Consider the following 18,939-nt stretch of genomic DNA (forward strand, 5'->3'; position numbering starts at 1 on the left):
AAGTAGAAACTCTTCATCCAGAGAAACCGGAGATTGTCGGGCAAATGAATTTGAAGTATTGCCATTTTACATTTCCACCTGTATCCGTTCCAAGACAATCCCTTTCTTCCCGATTTTCCATTATCTAACCGCGTTATTCGTCGATCAACCATCTTCCCTTTAAACGATTTCTTTCGACGTTTAGTTATTCTTTCCTTTCTCCTCGCGCTCTGTCTTCTTTGTTTTCTTTCATCCAATTTCCTGCTCCTCTTCCTACGATTCGATGTCCTCTTTTTAAGCTTTCATCTTTTGTCTCTCCCTTTGTTTCTGTTTCCGCTGCTCGTTTCTTTCTATCCCAAGCAGCTCGACCACTTTTCCCTTGCACAGATAATACAACCCCGTCGCACCTGAACTTCTACGATCGATTTACCTGGCTGCAATTTGCAAGTTCGACGAACGGAATCCGCCAAGACGACGCGACGGATCGAACAGAGTCGGAAATTACAATAAAACCGATAAAAGTTACGCGCTGTCTCGACGCCGGATGAAAATTAAAAGTATCGACAGACCATTTTCTTTTGCTATCTTGTGTCTGATAAAAATGTGGGAGGATGAGAAATAAAGTAAAAGTAGATAGTAAAGCGTATAGAGAACGATTCTGACGAAGCGGGTAGGTAGCCGTGGGTATTATGCCTGATCTATACTACTGATCCACTTATGGTCCGCTCAAGCTCCGCTGTCAGTTCAATTAACCCTCCATGGGCAAGCATATTTTTTCAGTTTCTGTAGACAACTTGGGTCATTTATGTCTGTGACTAATTGTTTTACTGTTCTTGACTGTCTAAAAATCTAAGGGCTTTATTTTAATATGTAATTGTTCCTTGAATTAAATATTTAAAGAATTATCTAATTATTAAAAATAAATATTCGGAAAAATTGCAATTTACTTCGAACCATAGACGACTCAGCTTGCCCAGTAAGGGTTAAATATTCTATTGCTTAAATTTTAAGCCTTTTATACCAGCCATCAGTATAAAATTTTCGCAATTTATTTAAAATTTATTATCATTCCCTAATATTGATAATTCTTATCAGTTCTCTATAGGTAAATCAATGGAAAGTAAATAGCGTCCTAAATAAAAGTTATGGCGTCGAAGAAAGAAGAAAGATCATCGTCGGCAATAATTTAACTACCTCCTCTGCTCTTATCTTTTTCAAGAAGTATCTCTTTCAAGTCCTTATCCTTTGACATCTTTTAATGGGAATTCTCAGCGAGCTCTGCGAGATGACTCAACTGACTGATAATATTATTGCAACTCGTGGAAGTGGAAAAACTTTTGATACACAATATGAAATGAATCGAGTTATTTCAAAGCAGGGGCAAAGACGGACGGGTCCTCCGCCAGAATGGTAACTGCTTATAAATTGATTTCTCGAGAACACTTGAACGCCATTCTCGTTTCCGTTATTACGTTCAAGTACCTTTTAGCCAACTTGCGCTTCTTTTACAGCAATTAGTTAAAAAACGGGTAAAGTCCGAATAATAAAACATAAACAGAGATCATAAGTCAATAATATAATAGGATATATACAAATGAACAAATTATTATTTAATAATTTTTAACGTCCAATATTCTGAATAATCGATGTACGTGAAAAAACATGTGAAAGAATTGCCACGTTTATGTTAGAGAATAAATGCATCGCAAATATCTTCTATATTCATTCTTTCATTACCCATGTCAAAGGGGTAATAACTCTTTTTTAATGGAGAAATTATCCAGCTATCAGGTTGGTAAAGGTAATTGAACTGAAGTGCGTTAAATGCGTGGAATGTTTGTCGAAACGAGGTATTTATAAAGAACTGTTCAAATATTGAAGTTGCGAAGTAAAAGCGCGAACACAGAAGGGCTTTGATTCTGGAAGGATAAAAATGGTCGTTCATCTGTTGATCGTACCGTTTCGATAATACACTGAAAGATTGCGAAAACAAAGAACGGCAGATATAAAAAACCTTACAACAACTACCTTTATACGTAATGTTTTATTATAACTTCAGAGTTATAAAAACTTTTGCTTTTAGATAGAATCTAAAAAAATTTACTTGAAAATTCTTATTATAATTGATCCAACGTGCTGATTATAGTTTCGAAAGCATTTTTAGCGATGCTATAGCTCCTGCTCACTAAATTACTCAACCTGCAAAAAATGACTTTTATTGACTTTTATTAATTTACTAAAATTCTGCGAAAGAAATTGAGTGCAGATAGGTCTCGATTAGTACGAGTAATAAATCCCAGAAATTGTTCGATTTATTTGAATTACTATTCGAATACTTGAAATATAGGAATTGGTTCTTAGTTAAAGAAAATATACGATAAAAATTTTGAAATGTACCTTTCATACGTATATTATTTAATTATAATAGCATAAACATGTTTATTATTTTTTAAAATATTTTAACAGTGTTGATTGCATTTTCTTCTACTTTTTCATATTTTCGTATATCTGATGATAAACCCGCAGTATTTTATCCAAGTCTCTGTTAGCTTGCATGCTTCGATCCATGTCTGGATCGAAAGAAGTCTCGCAAGCCTCGCATTAACTGAATTTTTGTTCGCATTAAATGCGAATATCGCACTATGTGAACTAACATTAATCGAGACTTACCTGTACTTAAAAACAGGTCGATAAATTAGATTCTAAATAAAAAATTTACCTTTTCTCGACGGGCGAACAAATATTCCTCGATGTCGTTACTCCAAAAGCATCGAAAACATCGAACATCGACCAAATGGCTAACAAACCAAGGAATATTTTTATTTCGTTTTGCATATTGATGATTTTCAAGCAGAACCAAAGATACGAGTATGATAATGAAATTCCATCAGATAGACATTATAAATTCCGTCGAAATGAATTTCCAGACGAAATCCGGCATTGAAATTTAACGTATAAACAATGAATATAGTCTTGGACGATTTTCAATTTTTACGTTTCAAAATTTGATCGTACAAATTTTTATCTTGTTTCTAACCACATGAATATTTCCTGAATTGAAGTTTTTTTTTTGAATCGAAACAACTTTTGTTTCGGCGTACATACACGTTCGTTGCAATTTCAGTTCATTTCAGGAGGATTTCATTTAAATGAAATTTCTCGTTCGCCTGAAAACGCGAACGCGCATTCGAAAAAAAGGTAGCTCATTTTTAACGACACGATATCGTTGCTCAGGAAACTTTTAAATATTGGGTATCAATTTTTATTAAACAGTAATACATCGTTTTAGTTGCGCAATCGGAAGCCCATTCGCAAATGTGTAAACACGCGTCAGCCATAAGCGTATGAATAGTTATGCAAAGTAAACACAGACTCCCATAAATGTGTAACACGTTCTGTACACCGTTCGATTCGAGTATTTCACTGATGCTGAACATCCACGATTACGCGGGTGCGTTGATTAAATAATTAGTTGTTATCGCGTTAAACTGCCGCAATTAGCTTACGGCTTAATGGATTTTGTAATCACTTCCTGTATTCAATTCACATTTTTCTCCTTCTGCTTATCATCACGAAAATGTATTATAATTCAAATTTAACGTACTAATAGAGTCTACTAAAATCATTCATTATTTTACAAAATCAACAATAGTCATAGAACATTGCCATAAATAATCTCGATACCGTTTGGAAATTCCTACGGGAAATATGAACCACTCGAATGAATTTAAAAAAAAGTGTTTTCATTCTGGCAGTTTCGCATCGTAAATATCAAAGTTTCGATATAAATAACGAACCGTTGCTATTGCTAATTTAGATTCCCGATTGGATATAACTGATACCAAAGGCAAAGCATTTCAATCCGAGCTTCGCCGTAGATCAAGCCAGATTTTTTGGTGAATCAACAAAATATCCTTCGTGTCGTGTGATTCTTGTATTATAACCTGTGCGAGATCAAGATTAATAACTGTTACCCAACAGATTATATGATTTATTACGTAAACATATATTTAATGAGGTATTCATGTGTATTCCGTTTGCTGACTCAAAACGATTCATTCTTTCTCATTTAATCTACAATATGTACCGATCGTTGATTGCTGTTCATCACTGATCAATGTCATGGAAATATTAAGAACAGCCATTAAGCAGCCTTTATTTACGAGTTGATGTAAGCGGCACGAATCCAATCTCGGAAGTAGTCAGTCGAGGTGAATACCGTGTAAGAATGGTAATCACATCTATCGGCCTTCACTGGACTGACGCTGACTACACCTCGTATGTACCAAGTTTCATGTATTTTGAAGCACAAACCGCCTCCGCTGTCTCCTTCGCAGAGACTCGAGCCTGCCAATTAAACATAATAGCTTTATTGTGAAGAAAATTCTGACGATTAGATGGTACTGTGATAGACGAACGAAACTTAGTTATATAACATTTTATGTTTTTTAGTACGCGTTCGCGATGCTATATGCCGAATATTGTTTATAACCTGTTGACACCACCACGAAATCTACTTCCTTAAGACCAATTACCTATACGAACGTCACTTAACTGGTCGGAGAATCGAAGGATCCCGTTTACTCGCCCTCGTTTAGGCCAGCTAGGTAAATGTAGGAAAGGTGAAAGCATCCGTAAAAAATTGTAAACCGCTTGTCGTAAGTTTGCGGACAATACGAGTTCCAAAATAAACGTCCTGAATTTTAGAACCTTGTCCTTAGAAATTCTCTTTACTGTTTGGAAATTCCGAATCCTTGAATAGCAATTGCCTTAGGCCGCGTTCAGACTATGCAATAAAGTTGCACAACTTTCCGTGCAACTGAGGGTCTGAATTTCTGTGTTTCTGGCCGTGCCTGTACCAGGTATGTCGTCCGAAAAAGAAAATGGTTTTCTCTTGTAAAGATACAAGAAGACGGCATACCTGGTACGGCCAGAAACACAGAAGTTCTGACCCTCAGTTGCACGGAAAGTTGTACAACTTTATTGCATAGTCTGAACGCGGACTTACATGACAAACTATGACTCCGACCAGTTTAGGAGATTTCCTTGTAATTATGAATTATATTATCGAACGTGAACGATCGTACTTCTAAATTAGTATAATAAACGGTTGGTTATTCGGTCTTCTAGTTATTAATCTTTACCAGGTAGGCTGAGTCTATTGAACGGGATTAATTGCAATGTATTTGTTACCGTCGACAATAAAGCCCGTATGTTGATTGTATTTCTAAATTCGCGATGCTGCGAAACATTTTATAACACAAAAATATAAACGATGACGTTTCTAGCATTGGTATTACCCGGTACGATAATTCATAGTATTTGAAAGCCTGACCGTGACTAGTCAGTTCAGTCCGTTCGTTGCGAACACGTCAGAAAAATTCATTATATCATTAACTTAGAATTATTTCATTTCCTTGAATATCCTAGATTCGGTCTTCGTCGTCTACAATTTGTTTGAAAACTTTGGGTGCCACTGCACCTTCTAGTGACGTCATTGCATATAAAAATAAACGTCGTATTTTCAACTTACCATTCAAGCGTCCAGCACAAAATTTATCAGACGTGATGTATCCCCGAAAATCATAAGGTACTGCTGATAGGCACTGATCGTAGGGAACGAAGGGCATGTTCACCTCTTGGAGGGTCTCACTGGATGTATCTTTGATCGTTTTACCCCAACCAACAGACTGTAATTAAAGATGATGGTCATAAAAATAATCCATAGAAACAAAAGAAGTAAGAATTAGTCTGACGGCAGAATATTGAATATTACAGGAATGAATTAATTAGAAAAGTAGAACAGTGACGCGGTGTAACGGTGTACGAATTAATTACAGAAATATAATCCAGGCTGAGTTAATTAGCCGACGGAAAGCGACCGCAGAAGGAAACTAATAAAAAGCACGTAAATCCAGCGAGGAAGAAAGTACGACGGTTTGAAATTAATCAAACTGCATCAACTAGTTGGTCTGTTCTTTTCTTTAATTAATATTAAACGATTTTACCTTGCCGCTTTGACCCACTTGCAACTGCACCCGCTCGTACTCGCTGTCCCAGTCTATGCAAATCGGTCGCACCAGTGCGGTCAATTCAAAGGGAGTGATCAATTTGATCAAAGCTATATCTTGGGCGAAATTTGCTCTAGCTCCGATGTACCTTTCCGGTAACAAAATCTCTTTCACCATGGATTTTTGTGCGTACTGTTCATTGGCATCCCAATTACGATAATGCTTGCCGGCTGCTATTGCGTACTGGGATTTGTCGTTGACTTTATTGTACACCTCGTCGTAGAAACAATGAGCGGCTATTGAGAAAACGTTTATTTTCTTTCGTGTTCGGTTACAACGTGCATGGAGAGAAAATAGGTTTCGTTCGATACTTGCAAAGACATTGACACTGTTACAGTAAACTCTTAATAACTTTGCGCTCGATAACTGGCCCTCCAAATGCATTTTCGCTAATATTAATTGTCCTCAGCACACCGTTTTTTAGAGATGTTATTTTTTTAAACATTAAATTATTTTGGGAATATTCTCTAGTTATCTCTCCAGCGCAGAATTATAGATTAGTTTTGTAGTGGGAGCATTTGTTAAGTTTCCGTTTACCAGAAATTTCCGCCCCTACAACCCCGAGTGCGGAAAGTTATCAAGAGCCTACTGCACTATCAATATTATCTCTGAGAAATTATAAGTTTTCAAATTGGAATTATTATAAAATATAAACTAAAGAATAAATTACCTGATATAATTAGATTGTTGCTTATAAGAGTGCCTCCGCAAATTTGCTCATATTCATCTTTATCTTTGCTATAAATACCAACGTGCCATGGAAATATGCCTAATTTGGCTTCGAATCCATTCACGACCAAAGTATTACCATGTGAAACCGGTGTTCCACACTCTGGAGAAAAGAAAAACCGTGGCTTAATTTAAAAGAAGAATATTCAAGCTTTTCTCAGAAAATTTAGTTGGTTTGAATATTCAGACGGACGTGACAGAGTTTGACGGAACAAGGTACGAGAATCATGATTACCAGGAAGACAACGGAAGAGACGACGGTCCCATAATCCGTCTTCGAGACAAGTGACTGTGCGATAGCCTGGGTCATTCGTCACGGGCAATTTGTAGGACGATTTGCACGACAAAGTCGCCACTGTTCCAGGTCTAATTCGATCGCTGCAAGACACTTCGTTCCCTTGGTAAGTGCATAAAATATTCACCGTGTTGCTGTTCAATGAAGGACACGTTCCTAATGAAAATGGGACGAGATTTTACATAAATAAAAAGTAGAATCGGTGCAAGATTCGATGATGAATAAACAGAATTACAATCTTACACCAAGTGAAAAATGTATTTAAAAAATTTTTCGAAGGAGGATATAATAACTTTGTTGATAATAAAAAAATATTCAAAATCTGAAGCGACATCGAAGGAACTTACTGAGACAGGAAGACAGATTGTACCACGCGTCGTTAACGCAAACGGAAACGGCGCTTCCGTTTAAAATGTAATTCGGTCTACAGGTGTAAGTCAGAATACTGTTCCTGGGAACTTTATCTCCTGAACGTTTGGGGCAAGGTTTACCGCAACCACCTAGTTCGTAACTTCCACCTTCAGGTTGTTCAGGAAGGGCGCAGCCGGTTTCGTTTTCCGCTTCTCTGCGATGTCCAGGATGGATAATGAACGGTGTAGCAATTAAACGGACGCAAATAAGGGAATAATTGAATTCATCACTGACAAAGCTTCTCTCGTCGATGAAATCTTTCTTTCCTTTAAAGTTCTCGAGGGATTTTTCATGGAAAGACTTCAACTCCGACCCAGCTTTGTCTTTCTTTGTAGCTGTTTTCTGTGCCTCTTTTTTTTTTTTTTAAATCAATTGCAGTAAATTAACTTACCGAACGCAGTCTAGCTCGTCGCTTGAATCGCGACAATCGAATTTGTTGTCGCACCTCATGGTACTCGGCAAACATTCGCCGTTTCTACAACGGAACTCGTTTTTCCTGTTTCCGGGACGACAACAGACGTTGATTACGTGTTTGAAGACGCTCTATTGAGAGTGTTCGTTCGATCGTCGCGTTTCATCTCGTACGTACTTGCCGAAGCAGAAATAACGTTGTTTCATTGGAAAATTAGTTTTAAATACGCTTTTAATCGCACCGGTTCTCGAACGATTCAAACAGATGATTCGTGATTACGTTCGTTCAAAGAGATTCTGAATAGAAGATTTTACGTTCTATTTATTATTTAAAAGCGACATCGAACGCAAATGAAATACGACATCGAACACATAGACAACATAAATTTTCCTTACTCAAAGAGTTATATTTAAACATATGCAAGGATATTAACCTAAAGTTAAATATATGATTTTTACATGAAAGAGTTTCATGTATTGGAAGAATAATTTTCAGAGGAACAGTGCAAAATTCAGAAAATGAAAATAGTATTAAATACAGTATTCAATTAGAATTGGGACTCTCTTCATGGTCCGCCATCGGAACGTTAACAATATACTATTTTTCCTTATTTTTATTTAACAAAATATCAACTCACTTGCAGTATACTTCATTGTCCCCTAGTTGTTGACTCGAATTCATGATTTCTTTTTCATCGATCAATTCTCCGGACCAAGAAGGTTTACCTCCAGGTTTCCCTTGACCTTTTCCTTGACTTTTTCCTGGAGGAGCATCACCGCTCAAACCTGGCGGAACCCTGCCGGATAATCCTGGAGGAATACCACCCGGTGGACCTCTGTGCTCGTTGTAATTCGTCTGTTCGTTGTAATTGTTGTTCACCGGACGTGCCCATGGTGGTTTCGGACTTCTTTTCACACCATGATCTGCCACTGATAAAATGAACAAAATTGCACTCGGAATCATTGATTATTATTGCCTAATATAATGGGTGCTATTGGTGCCGCGATTCTTCGGAAATTGGCTATTAAATAATTCTAAAGAAATTGTATAATATTTCTATAAAAAAGAACTTCGATGTTTCCAACTCTGAATTTGATAATTCTACCAAAACTACGTTCCAGAAAACTGATTCTATCTGAAAAACACTATCAAACTTTCTTCTTGGTCCACAGTTCAGAACAATTGTTGAAGATTGAAATACTATTTGAAATAACAATGCTTTCATCTAAAAACTTGACGATTCTTGCTGAACAGCTCCTTAGAAAACTGATTCTGTCTCAAAGTAGAAACACTTTCCAACTTTCTTTATCGATAAGAGAAGACGGCATTTCAAAAGCTTGACCATCGATTCTTCAAACACTCCATACACCTTTCCAATAATCGAACTTCTTTCAATCTTTTCACCGGATTCGACGAGATGCTTAAGATGGTTGCATCCCAGAAACATTATATTACGAAGTTTCTTCAAAATCGAACCGAAAGTGAATTTCGCGATACGTTCATTTTAAGAAGAAACCTTTCACCTGGTGCACCCATTAAGCGCGGTGTTTTTCCGCGACTCGTTGACGGACCGTCCGTGGAAATCGAGCATAATACAAGTTACTCACGCGATGCCGATAAAGTCAACAAAGAGAAGGCTAGAGTAAGTGCAACGAGCGTGTTCATAACTGCGCTAACACTGTGACAGCATAACGATCGTGGTTGATGGCCGACGAATGACTGACCGACCGAGAGGTAACGATCACGAAACCTGCAGCCAGTATTACCTGCGATTCCTTCTGAATCCTCTCCGAGAGCACAAAAATCTACCTGAATAACGACAAACCGGTTACTTCCACTTAGTACGAGCCATAGCTACAGAACAGAATATTCAACAGATGTTCGAAGGTTTCCTAGGGCTATTAATTATGCAGATGAATTGCCTACAAACACGGTTGAATAGTCAAATATCATAGTAAAAAATGGGATAAATCAGTGTTGGATATTTTTTGTAATTTGGCTGTTCTTTTTTAATTTCTGTTCAGCTTTTTCATAATACTTTTGTGTCATCAAATTGTTTTAGATTTTCTATGTATATAATATTATCGGTTTCATAAATTTGGTACCACAGTATGGAACATCGCCGAATATTTAAAAATGCGAATTGAATGACAATTTGCAAAACAAAAGAGAATTATATTTCATTTCGCGTGACGCGACGAGAGGAAAAAATATCGCGCAATTCATGAAACGTCGCAGCCAGATTTTAGTATTTTTGACGAGAGACATCGGTTGATTTTCACGTTTCGCTGTTGAAAATAAATATTCGGAAAATGAACGTAACGCTTCAGAAACACGATGGTAAACACATATACAAAGTGCCGGAAGGGTTACGAGAGCTTTGCACCGATATTTCCCGCGAGGTAAGCACACATTTCGAAGAAGTTTGCGGTCGTTCGAACTTCGGCTTAGTCATTACATAAATATTATGTTACAAATGATATATTTTATCGTGTAACCGAGATTCGAGCGATTTCTACGCGGCACGCTAAAGTAAAGGTTAATGACACCCTTTTCCTGCTTATATCTTGACATCTGGATCAGTTAAGATTTAATAATGTCGCTTTAATTTAACTCCGCAGGTATTTGAAAAATCTCTCTGACGTGAGAACGTTTTTCAACAGGCTAACAAATTCTCCTTTTTATATTTCATCGTAAAATGGTCGTTAAAAATCATTGAAACATAAATACAAATTGAATTTTGCATTTATACAAATTTTATTTATTTCATACCTGTTCTTTGATAAACGTATGAACTCGTGTTCAATTTTCATATATTTCAACGTCGTCGCTTCAGAGATCCCCGTATGAACTTTTATCAAATTCTATAATAGCCTTATTACCTGTTATTACAGTAAAGTGAAACTTTATTTTACTGTACAGTGAGTAAAAATTTCACGAATTCGACGAATTAAATCCTCTTTTCTGCGAGTTTCTCCTGCTTTCTCTTACTTCACATTTCCAGAGTGACTTTAATACCTCTTATTAAAAGCATTGTTAATTAAATGTCAACCATCAGTTAACTCTAAATCGTATACTACTGGAGGAAAACGATGAGACCGTTTCCGCGGGAATTTTAACCGAACGTGAAACTAACAAATCAAGTTCCTACGTTCGATTTAATCACTACATTTACATAATTGACTAATCGATTCTTCTTTAATTGAAAACAGGTTCTCCGCTCTCAGCCGGCCAACCTGTACCATTTCATCTCCGAATACGTGGACACGCTTCTGATCACGCGCGAAAACACGAAAAGTACATTTCACTGGTTAAATCTGTCTTTTTCACCATCGATACCAAGTTTCCCTCTCGCATTCTTTATGTTTCGTTCACACTATAATTCATCTTTAAACTGCATTCAGTTTTCCTTTTATTTTCATGTTTTCTGTCGGAGCGTCGATAAACGATAAGATAAAAAATATCTCTGGTTTGTTTATAGTAGAGCTCTGATAATAAGATGAAACCCACATTGCTTCACATTGCTATGATCGACACTCTTATCGTTTATCGACGCTCCAACATAAACGTGTTATTATATGAAACGGAAAATTGTTGCATACTAGGAGGGGATGGGCACCCAAAAATTCGGCTCGGGCTCGGGTGGGTCAACGAAAATTTGTCCAACGCGTAAATTTGGTCATTTCGGGAGCCGATTTTTCGGGATCCCCCCAAATTAGACCCGATCATTATCCGATCTGACAGGATCCTTACCCGACCCGACCTGAAATTTCGGATATCTACACATCCCTAGTGCATATATTCTTGAACATACCTATAGTCTAAATCTTACTTTATTCATTTTTTATTTTTCACTTTTAACCGAATGACTGCCATTAAACCTTTGCTATCGTTTCAGTTGCGGTCAAAGTCGTAAACAATATTCTACTTGGAAGTGAAGCAATTCTCAGTATACTTTACCGGGCTGGTTTTACTTTGGAGCAGATCGCTGTCGCGGCTCCACGGATTCAAGTAAATTTCATTATCGCGTGCTAACACGATTATCGATGCCTGCTACGATACTTTTCTGTTGTCCCGCAGAGAGCGTTCCGCGAGTACTTGGACGCAGTTGACATGCACCCGGTGCAAATATGCGACGGTAAGGTAATTTTTACGAATCGTAAAAAGAGAATGCTCGGTAAACGTGATTAATTTAAGTGCGCTGCCTTCAAACGGATCGCTGTTTTAGGGGTAGGGTTGTAAAACGCGGGGGAATAAAGATTATAGGAAAATTACTCCATAAAGTTATTCTCGTTACTAGTGGAACTTTTTTCCTTTTAATATAAAAAGTAAAATATTGAAGGTACTAGTAACTTGGATTGCTTTAAATTATTACTTCTCCGTGTTGAAATATTGGTAATTGAACACTTGGTGGTGTTTTATATATCTTACGAAGCACAGATTACAGTCACGATGAAAAATCCCTGATGTCGATACAGAGCATCCTAGAGGCCACAGGAGCCACCCGAGAAGATGCAGAACGAGCTGCTACAGTGATACAAGTTAATATATGAAACGACGGTACAGGGTGTACTGGCTTTTTCCTGACAGAATGCGGCAATATATTCTGTGGATAAAGATAAGAGAAAATATTGTTACAAAGTTGCAGGCAAATATTGCACGTATGAAATAGGGAACAGCAGATTTTCCATCGAAGCATATAAAAGGTTGAGTGTGTTTGTTTGCTATCGTGCTTCCCATTTTACGGAAGTCGTCGGGACAAATTTTACTCCAATACAAACATTCCTGCACTAAATAATTTTGTTAAGAAAAAACCAAAGCACCCTATGTCCACTTACGATAAAATCGAGTTTTCTGAGACAAAATTTGGATTTCCTGGGTTCTGGCCCTTCCTGGGCCATAAGCATCCCTGGGAATAATGAAGATATAGGTAAGAGGCCTCATACATCAGGGTGTTCGACAGCAGATGGGAAATTTTTTAAGGGGTGATTCTAGGGATCAAAATAAGATAAAAATCAAGAATGACAAAATAGCATTTGCGACTTTGTTTTCCAGTAATTAACATTTAAAACTTCCAGTAAAACGCGCCTGAAACTTGCAATCTGCCCAGCACCAACGATTGAACGGCAGGTCAGCAAGGGTCGGTACAGTCATAACCAAGAATCATTGAATAGTAGAAACTTACCTCGTGCTATTCTGTTTCTCGGTACTGTAGCATTCGGCTTCCTCTTCTTGGTTATGACTGTATCCACCCCTGTTGACCTGATGTTCAGTTGTCGGTGCTGCGCAGGTTGCAGGTTTCAGGCGCTTTTTACTCAAAGTTTTAAACGTTAATTACTGGAAAACAAAGCCGTAAACGCTATTTCGTCATTCTTGATTTTCGTCTTATATTGAACCCTAGAATTACCCCTTAAAAAATCTCCCACCTGTTGTCGAACACTCTGTATATAAGTCTGTTGAGGACCATCAGCTGTCTATAAACGTTTTTAATATTAAAAATTTGGACATTACTGCTTTCCCTATTCTGCTACTTTTCCTAGGAAAGCTTGATTTGATCACGAATTTACTATCCACTATAACTACAGTAAATATTAATGCAAACTACTAAAATTAAATTAGGCTGCATTTCGCGGGCACTACGAAAGAATGGCACTGAACGAGGCTCAAGGAAAGGTTCAATGGCAAAGAGCAGTAACAAATACTTTGGACATTTTGAAAAAAGCTGGTGCGTCTCAAACAGAGATTTCAAAGGCCGTTGAACACTTGAAGGTAATTTACCTTCAGGCTAAATTAATTAGATGTTATTTGATTATGATCACGTATAATATCGACAGTTCGCTTATCGAGGATACTACACTCGAAGGAATCAAAGGCTCGATGCTCGTAAGATCCTGATTATGTGACTTGCTATAAATTCTCTATGAGTTCTAGAGATCTTGGTAAATTCAGTGATCTCGATATTCTCAGTGGGAATTGAGCAGGAACCTCTTAAGAAGGATGAACGGATACTGGAACCTGGAGAAGCCATTCAAGCGGTCGCTTGGATGGAAATGATGTACGAGGATTCCGGATTGACGGTGGAAAAGGCCAATGAGGCTGCTTGTGTTATTCAGGTAATGCATTATTTTTGAAATAAATATTATCATAATTCAAAACAATATTAGATTTAATTTTTACACGTTTCTTCTTCTTTTCATTTTCTTTATATTATGTAATTCATCATTTTCTTATTCATATTCTTGCCGTTAAAAATTATTGCGAGCGATATTATTTTCGATTCGAAAGAGAGCCTATAAAAAATATCGCGCAAGAAGACGTTGCTACGACGTGCAGAAGCTAGAATCGTCCAAGTCGTTGGTCGTGGAGGCGATCCTCGACAGTGTGCGACACATGGTTTTCGAAAGGGTTACATCACGTCAGGACATCCCAACGGAGTACGGCACTCAAGAGGAATTAATGATCGCTAGCACCAAGGTCCAGCTAACTATCAAACAACACCTAAGAAAAACGCGTTTCTCTAGAGAAAGTACATCGTCCAATTTGAATCGTTGCAGATGGAAAAATTAAAAACTAAACAATAAACTTCTTGTTAGGTTATTTGCAATCTACTGAAGAGGAGTATGAAGGGGAGCAATTATACGACGAAGAGGAAGAAGAATTTGAGGACGAAGGTGACTTAACACCTCCTGTTTGAAGGAATTTTAATAACACATGGATTGTGAACAAGACTTGGCTTCCGGGATGGAGTATCAGTATCTCAGTATCAGGTTGTCTCTCGCCCTGGTGAAGCAAACTATAATGTCTGCGAAACGTTGGTAACAAACTGTCAACCAACACGGTTCCATCCCGGAAGCCAAGTCTTGTTCAGAATCTAACCGCGGAAGCCTAAAAGACCTTAACACATGGATTTTTTATTGAAATTTGAAACAGAGAGGGGAGAGGGTGCAGTAGCAGAGCCCCAAAGCAAAGAACTAGAAGCGAAGGCAGGTGCTGATTATGTGGAAGAACAGACGGAAGAGAAAGACGATGCGAAGGAGCAAGCACCAGAAGCTGAAGTTACAGAACATGTGCATCCAAGTCCAGGATTAGAACAACCAGAAGAAGCAGAACTTAAAGAAGTGGAAAAAGAAGCTGAAGAAGGTAAGAAATAAAGTTAATCACTTCTGGTGCACATTTGTAAAATGAAATTTATCTCGTGTGAATCGATTATTAACGAAACTTATACAGTACACGAATTAAAAGAAACGGAGGATCAGGAGAAAGTGGCAGAAGTGACGGAAGTGGCGCAAGAGACGGAAGTAGCAAAAGAGACAGAAATGGCGGAAGAGAAGGAAGTGGCAGAAAAATCGGAAGTAGAGAAAGAGACGAAAGTGCCAGAAGAGACGGAAAAGACGGAAGTGGCGCAACAGACGGAAAAGGCGGAAGAGGCGGAAGAGCCAAATGTTGCCCAAGAGACCAAAGGTACCTCGGACGCGGGTGCAGAATGATATAAATGCCCTCATTTATTAACTTTATTAAAGCAATATACTTCCGAAATAAGTTTATTAACTTTATTAGCGTAATATACTTTAAAAAATAACTCTGCTGAAGTGCACCAGTGCACAGTTTTTTAAGCGACGAAATTGAACCTCCGTCGTACCCAATTTTATACGCCCTCTTTTCGCTTTCCCCGAAGCGAAAATGAAAATTAGAAGGAAAAGTGGCATGCTGGAAGATTTTAATGAAAATTTGAGAAACATATTGAGAAAAATTTGAGGCTATTTCAATTTACACTTCCTCTTTGAAGATACTTTTAATGATCTCAATTAAATTAGAAATTTTCTTACACCTTAACATTATAATTACCAGCGTTCAATGCAGACTGATTTCTAAATTGAAAATAAAACAGGAAGATAAATAGATAAAGAATTAGATAAACGAGCGTATACAATAATTCTTAATTTCAACAGAAGTCAACGTACATTTCAACAAAAGTATTTTAATAAATTCTTTGATTTGAAATAAAAAATCTGAAACGTGCCATTTTGACCCATTTAAAATTGATTGTTAAAATTTCAAAAATGTAGGAAATGGAACCAAGAACTATATATATAAAAAAGAACACACGAATTAAAAATACACAATTACAAAAATCGTAACAAATAAAAAACTTGCGAGGTAAAAAAATTGTTTGGATCTAAAATGTATGTCTCCAAGGTGTACCTTTCGGTGAACAACAAGTTCCTGTCTTTATCAAACGAGATTTTAAATTTTTCAAGTGACTGTGATCACCTTCTCTGAAAATTTGCCCGCAACCATGCCTACATGTTTTTCCTATTAACGTACGATTTTCTCGAAATCGATGTTCGTTATTATCTAAGCATTTTTCCCGTTGTTTTGCATTAATTTCGTCCAATTGACAGGTGGTTTCTGACGTGAACGATTTGTCGCATTCGTCTCTGGCCCGTTCATCACAGATTTCCGACCCGTCAGAATATTTCTTGATCTTGCACTTCCTGTTTGCTTTGTACTTCTCCACCAAGATGCACAAAGAATCCTTGTGGTGAATCGTTCCCACGCAATCGTCTAGCTCTTCGTCCTTCTGTTCCTGCATCCCTGACATTTTTCCCAATTGTTTGATGCAACAATCGTGGTTACAAATTGATCCATAAGTAACATGGTCCTGATTACAGCAATCTGTATGATTGTCCAAATTTGACGAACAGAGACAGGTATCAGAAGTGAGACGTGCCTTATCCTTTGTTGAGTAACTGTTGAAAGAAAATCTAATAAATATTATTTTCTTAACAAATTTCAAAATCCGTCTAGCAGCAGATGGATTATTTTCCACGAACCTGTGCTTTTCACAACAATGATGACAATGATTTTGAGAATAGCAGCAAGGACGATGATTCTGTAATCGACAGCAATCCGTATGCGACTTCAATGAATCTGGAATCGAATGCTTGACACAATGAAAATCACAGTTATGAGAAACGTTGTCCGATGGGTTGCCTTTTCGCGAATCGCAAACGTTTAATTTGGAACGCGAATTTCGATGCACCGACTTGGAATCCTTTCTCCCACCGCTGCAGCTGTACTCTTCCCGGTTGCAGTCTAAACGAAGCGAAATTATCGCGATAATTCACGCGGAGACTTGGTCGTGATTCAAGAACGCGAAGAATTTCAACTCACTCCGTTTCTCGGACGAGTTGCTACCTTTCACGTTGTCTGCCTCATCGTGGCCTCTGTCGTACAGAAGATTAACGGAATCCAATTTCGAGGAAGTTTCTTTCGGACTTCGTCTTCGTGAATGGGAATATGAAGTACGGCACCGGGTAGAATTTCTAGGCTCTGTTATGAAGCCTTTCATCGCTTTTCCATCATTGCTGAGGAATCAAGAATTAAAAGTTTGACAGGATTTCTGTGGATCGTTGGTAAAGGCTTTCGACATATTGATTGAACGATGAATTTACGACAATTTTCTACCGTACTTTTCTGATTGTTCCGGTAAGAAACATTCATTTTTCCTCGCGATACCATTGTGCTCCTTGCTTGGAACGATATCAAGCGCATCCCCGCTGCTGCACTGTTCGTTGCGTTTGCGACAACAGCTGCAGATTATTGGTGTCTGAACTAAATTTTCCTTGATCGAGACGCTCTCTCCGCATTCGTCCGTCCAAATTGCCTCGGCACAGTTCGACTTGCCGTTCAAACATTTTCTCGATGTAAACGACAAATTTTCCGGATCGTTGGGCTCCTCGTTCTCAGCGATGCTTTCAGTCTGATTGTAATTGCGAGAAACAAAAAACTTGGATGAAATAACGTTCAAACTCGATTAACTTTTACATCGTACCTTCGAAGCAACGAAATCTATATACAGGGTGTTCGACAACAAGTCGACATCAAAATAAGACGAAAATCAAGAATACCGAAATAGCGTTTGCGGCTTTGTTTTCCAGTAATTAACGTTTAAAAATTCGAGTAAAAAGCGCCTGAAACCTACAACCTGCGCGGCACCGACAACTGAACGGCAGATTAGCAGGGGTCGGTACAGTCATAACCAAGAAGAGGAAGCCGTATGTACGAACAGAATGTACATACTATTCAATGATTCTTGGTTATGACTGTTTCCCACCCCTGCTGACCTGACGTTCAGTCGTCGGTGCTGGGCGGATTGCAGGTTTCAGGCGCTTTTTACTCGAACTTTTAAACGTTAATTACTGGAAAACAAAGTCGCAAACGCTATTTCGTCATTCTTGATTTTCATCTTATTTTGATCCCTAGAATCACCCCTTAAAAAATCTCCCACCTGTTGTCGAACACCCTGTATATGTACATTAAGGGATTGAGATGAAATCGATGGTGAAATTGGAATAATTGAATTTTTGAAATCATTACTTACTTCGTCAAACTTGGTCATTTCTTCGGGGTTACAACAGAGACCATAATTTTTCGGAAATTTACGTCTGGCACGGCGAAACGCAATTGCAGCTGCTACCAGCTGATGTGACGAAGAAGGACAAATCTCAGACATGATTCGATCATTTCCTTGATTTTACCAAATCCGATTCGTCATTGATAAATAAAATTGTTTAAGTTTGAATAATTGAAAATTGTTTAAGATTGTGGCAAAAGGATGAAATGAACGATGAAGTGAGTCACATTCTTCAGCAACTGATTCAAGAGGAAATGAATTCGAGTCTCGTATCGATACGAATAATTAAAAAAAAAAGACTATAATAATAATTGTGATTTAACTCTTTATTTTATTTAAATGCTATTTTAACAACTTGGTATTTTTCAGCGTTTCAATGCAATCTACACAAATGAGATTTATTGAATCATTTCCAATTTCATCGACGCGGCGTTACGATAAGTACTCTATAAAAATTTATATTTCACCCGCAAAATCTGAACGTCTTCTTTTAATTACGTAACGTACAGGCATCGTTTTATGGTAGCCGATTCTATTACGGTCTTTAACACACACCATTCGCTTCATATAACGAAATGGCCAATTCCAGAAGCGTACAACTTCATCGGATTTGTATTAAGCAGAA

The 18,939-nt window shown here is 37.7% G+C and overlaps 3 protein-coding genes and 1 long non-coding RNA gene across 7 annotated transcripts; 2 read left to right on the plus strand and 2 right to left on the minus strand.

Annotated features, from left to right (window-relative positions):
* Positions 1–3,083: 3,083 nt before the first annotated feature.
* LOC117611337 (uncharacterized) lies at positions 3,084–5,502 on the plus strand. Its single transcript, XR_004583158.2, has 3 exons — positions 3,084–3,177; positions 3,269–3,430; positions 5,410–5,502. It is a non-coding gene; the product is annotated as an uncharacterized LOC117611337 (long non-coding RNA).
* LOC117611313 (modular serine protease) lies at positions 3,350–9,657 on the minus strand. Of its 2 annotated transcripts, none has more exons than XM_034339259.2 (9): positions 9,505–9,657; positions 8,535–8,826; positions 7,877–7,981; positions 7,422–7,639; positions 7,015–7,230; positions 6,721–6,882; positions 5,988–6,286; positions 5,513–5,669; positions 3,350–4,326 (listed from the first exon to the last, which is right to left on the minus strand). In XM_034339259.2, the coding sequence occupies exons 1-9, from the start codon at positions 9,560–9,562 to the stop codon at positions 4,139–4,141; spliced, it is 1,695 nt and encodes a 564-aa protein (XP_034195150.2). In that variant the 5' UTR covers positions 9,563–9,657; the 3' UTR covers positions 3,350–4,138. The 2 variants fall into 2 exon arrangements, with proteins under 2 accessions (XP_034195150.2, XP_034195152.2); XM_034339261.2 differs by having other exon boundaries at positions 9,421–9,540.
* LOC117611322 (uncharacterized) lies at positions 9,657–15,975 on the plus strand. Of its 2 annotated transcripts, none has more exons than XM_034339263.2 (12): positions 9,657–10,299; positions 11,110–11,194; positions 11,796–11,908; positions 11,978–12,035; positions 12,338–12,438; positions 13,517–13,666; positions 13,732–13,780; positions 13,865–14,010; positions 14,183–14,423; positions 14,491–14,568; positions 14,828–15,037; positions 15,125–15,975. In XM_034339263.2, exons 1-12 carry the CDS (start codon positions 10,210–10,212, stop codon positions 15,382–15,384), a joined length of 1,581 nt encoding a protein of 526 aa, XP_034195154.2. In that variant the 5' UTR covers positions 9,657–10,209; the 3' UTR covers positions 15,385–15,975. The 2 variants fall into 2 exon arrangements, with proteins under 2 accessions (XP_034195154.2, XP_076546566.1); XM_076690451.1 differs by having other exon boundaries at positions 15,140–15,975.
* A 52-nt stretch (positions 15,976–16,027) lies between these two features.
* On the minus strand, positions 16,028–18,548 carry LOC117611327 (uncharacterized). 2 transcript variants are annotated; one of them, XM_034339272.2, is made up of 5 exons: positions 18,282–18,548; positions 17,371–17,660; positions 17,096–17,265; positions 16,732–16,993; positions 16,028–16,647 (listed from the first exon to the last, which is right to left on the minus strand). In XM_034339272.2, the coding sequence occupies exons 1-5, from the start codon at positions 18,411–18,413 to the stop codon at positions 16,074–16,076; spliced, it is 1,428 nt and encodes a 475-aa protein (XP_034195163.2). In that variant the 5' UTR covers positions 18,414–18,548; the 3' UTR covers positions 16,028–16,073. The 2 variants fall into 2 exon arrangements, with proteins under 2 accessions (XP_034195163.2, XP_034195158.2); XM_034339267.2 differs by having other exon boundaries at positions 17,072–17,265.
* Positions 18,549–18,939: the final 391 nt, after the last annotated feature.

Source organism: Osmia lignaria, chromosome 10, assembly GCF_051020975.1.
Source record: "Osmia lignaria lignaria isolate PbOS001 chromosome 10, iyOsmLign1, whole genome shotgun sequence".
Lineage (NCBI taxonomy): Eukaryota > Metazoa > Arthropoda > Insecta > Hymenoptera > Megachilidae > Osmia > Osmia lignaria.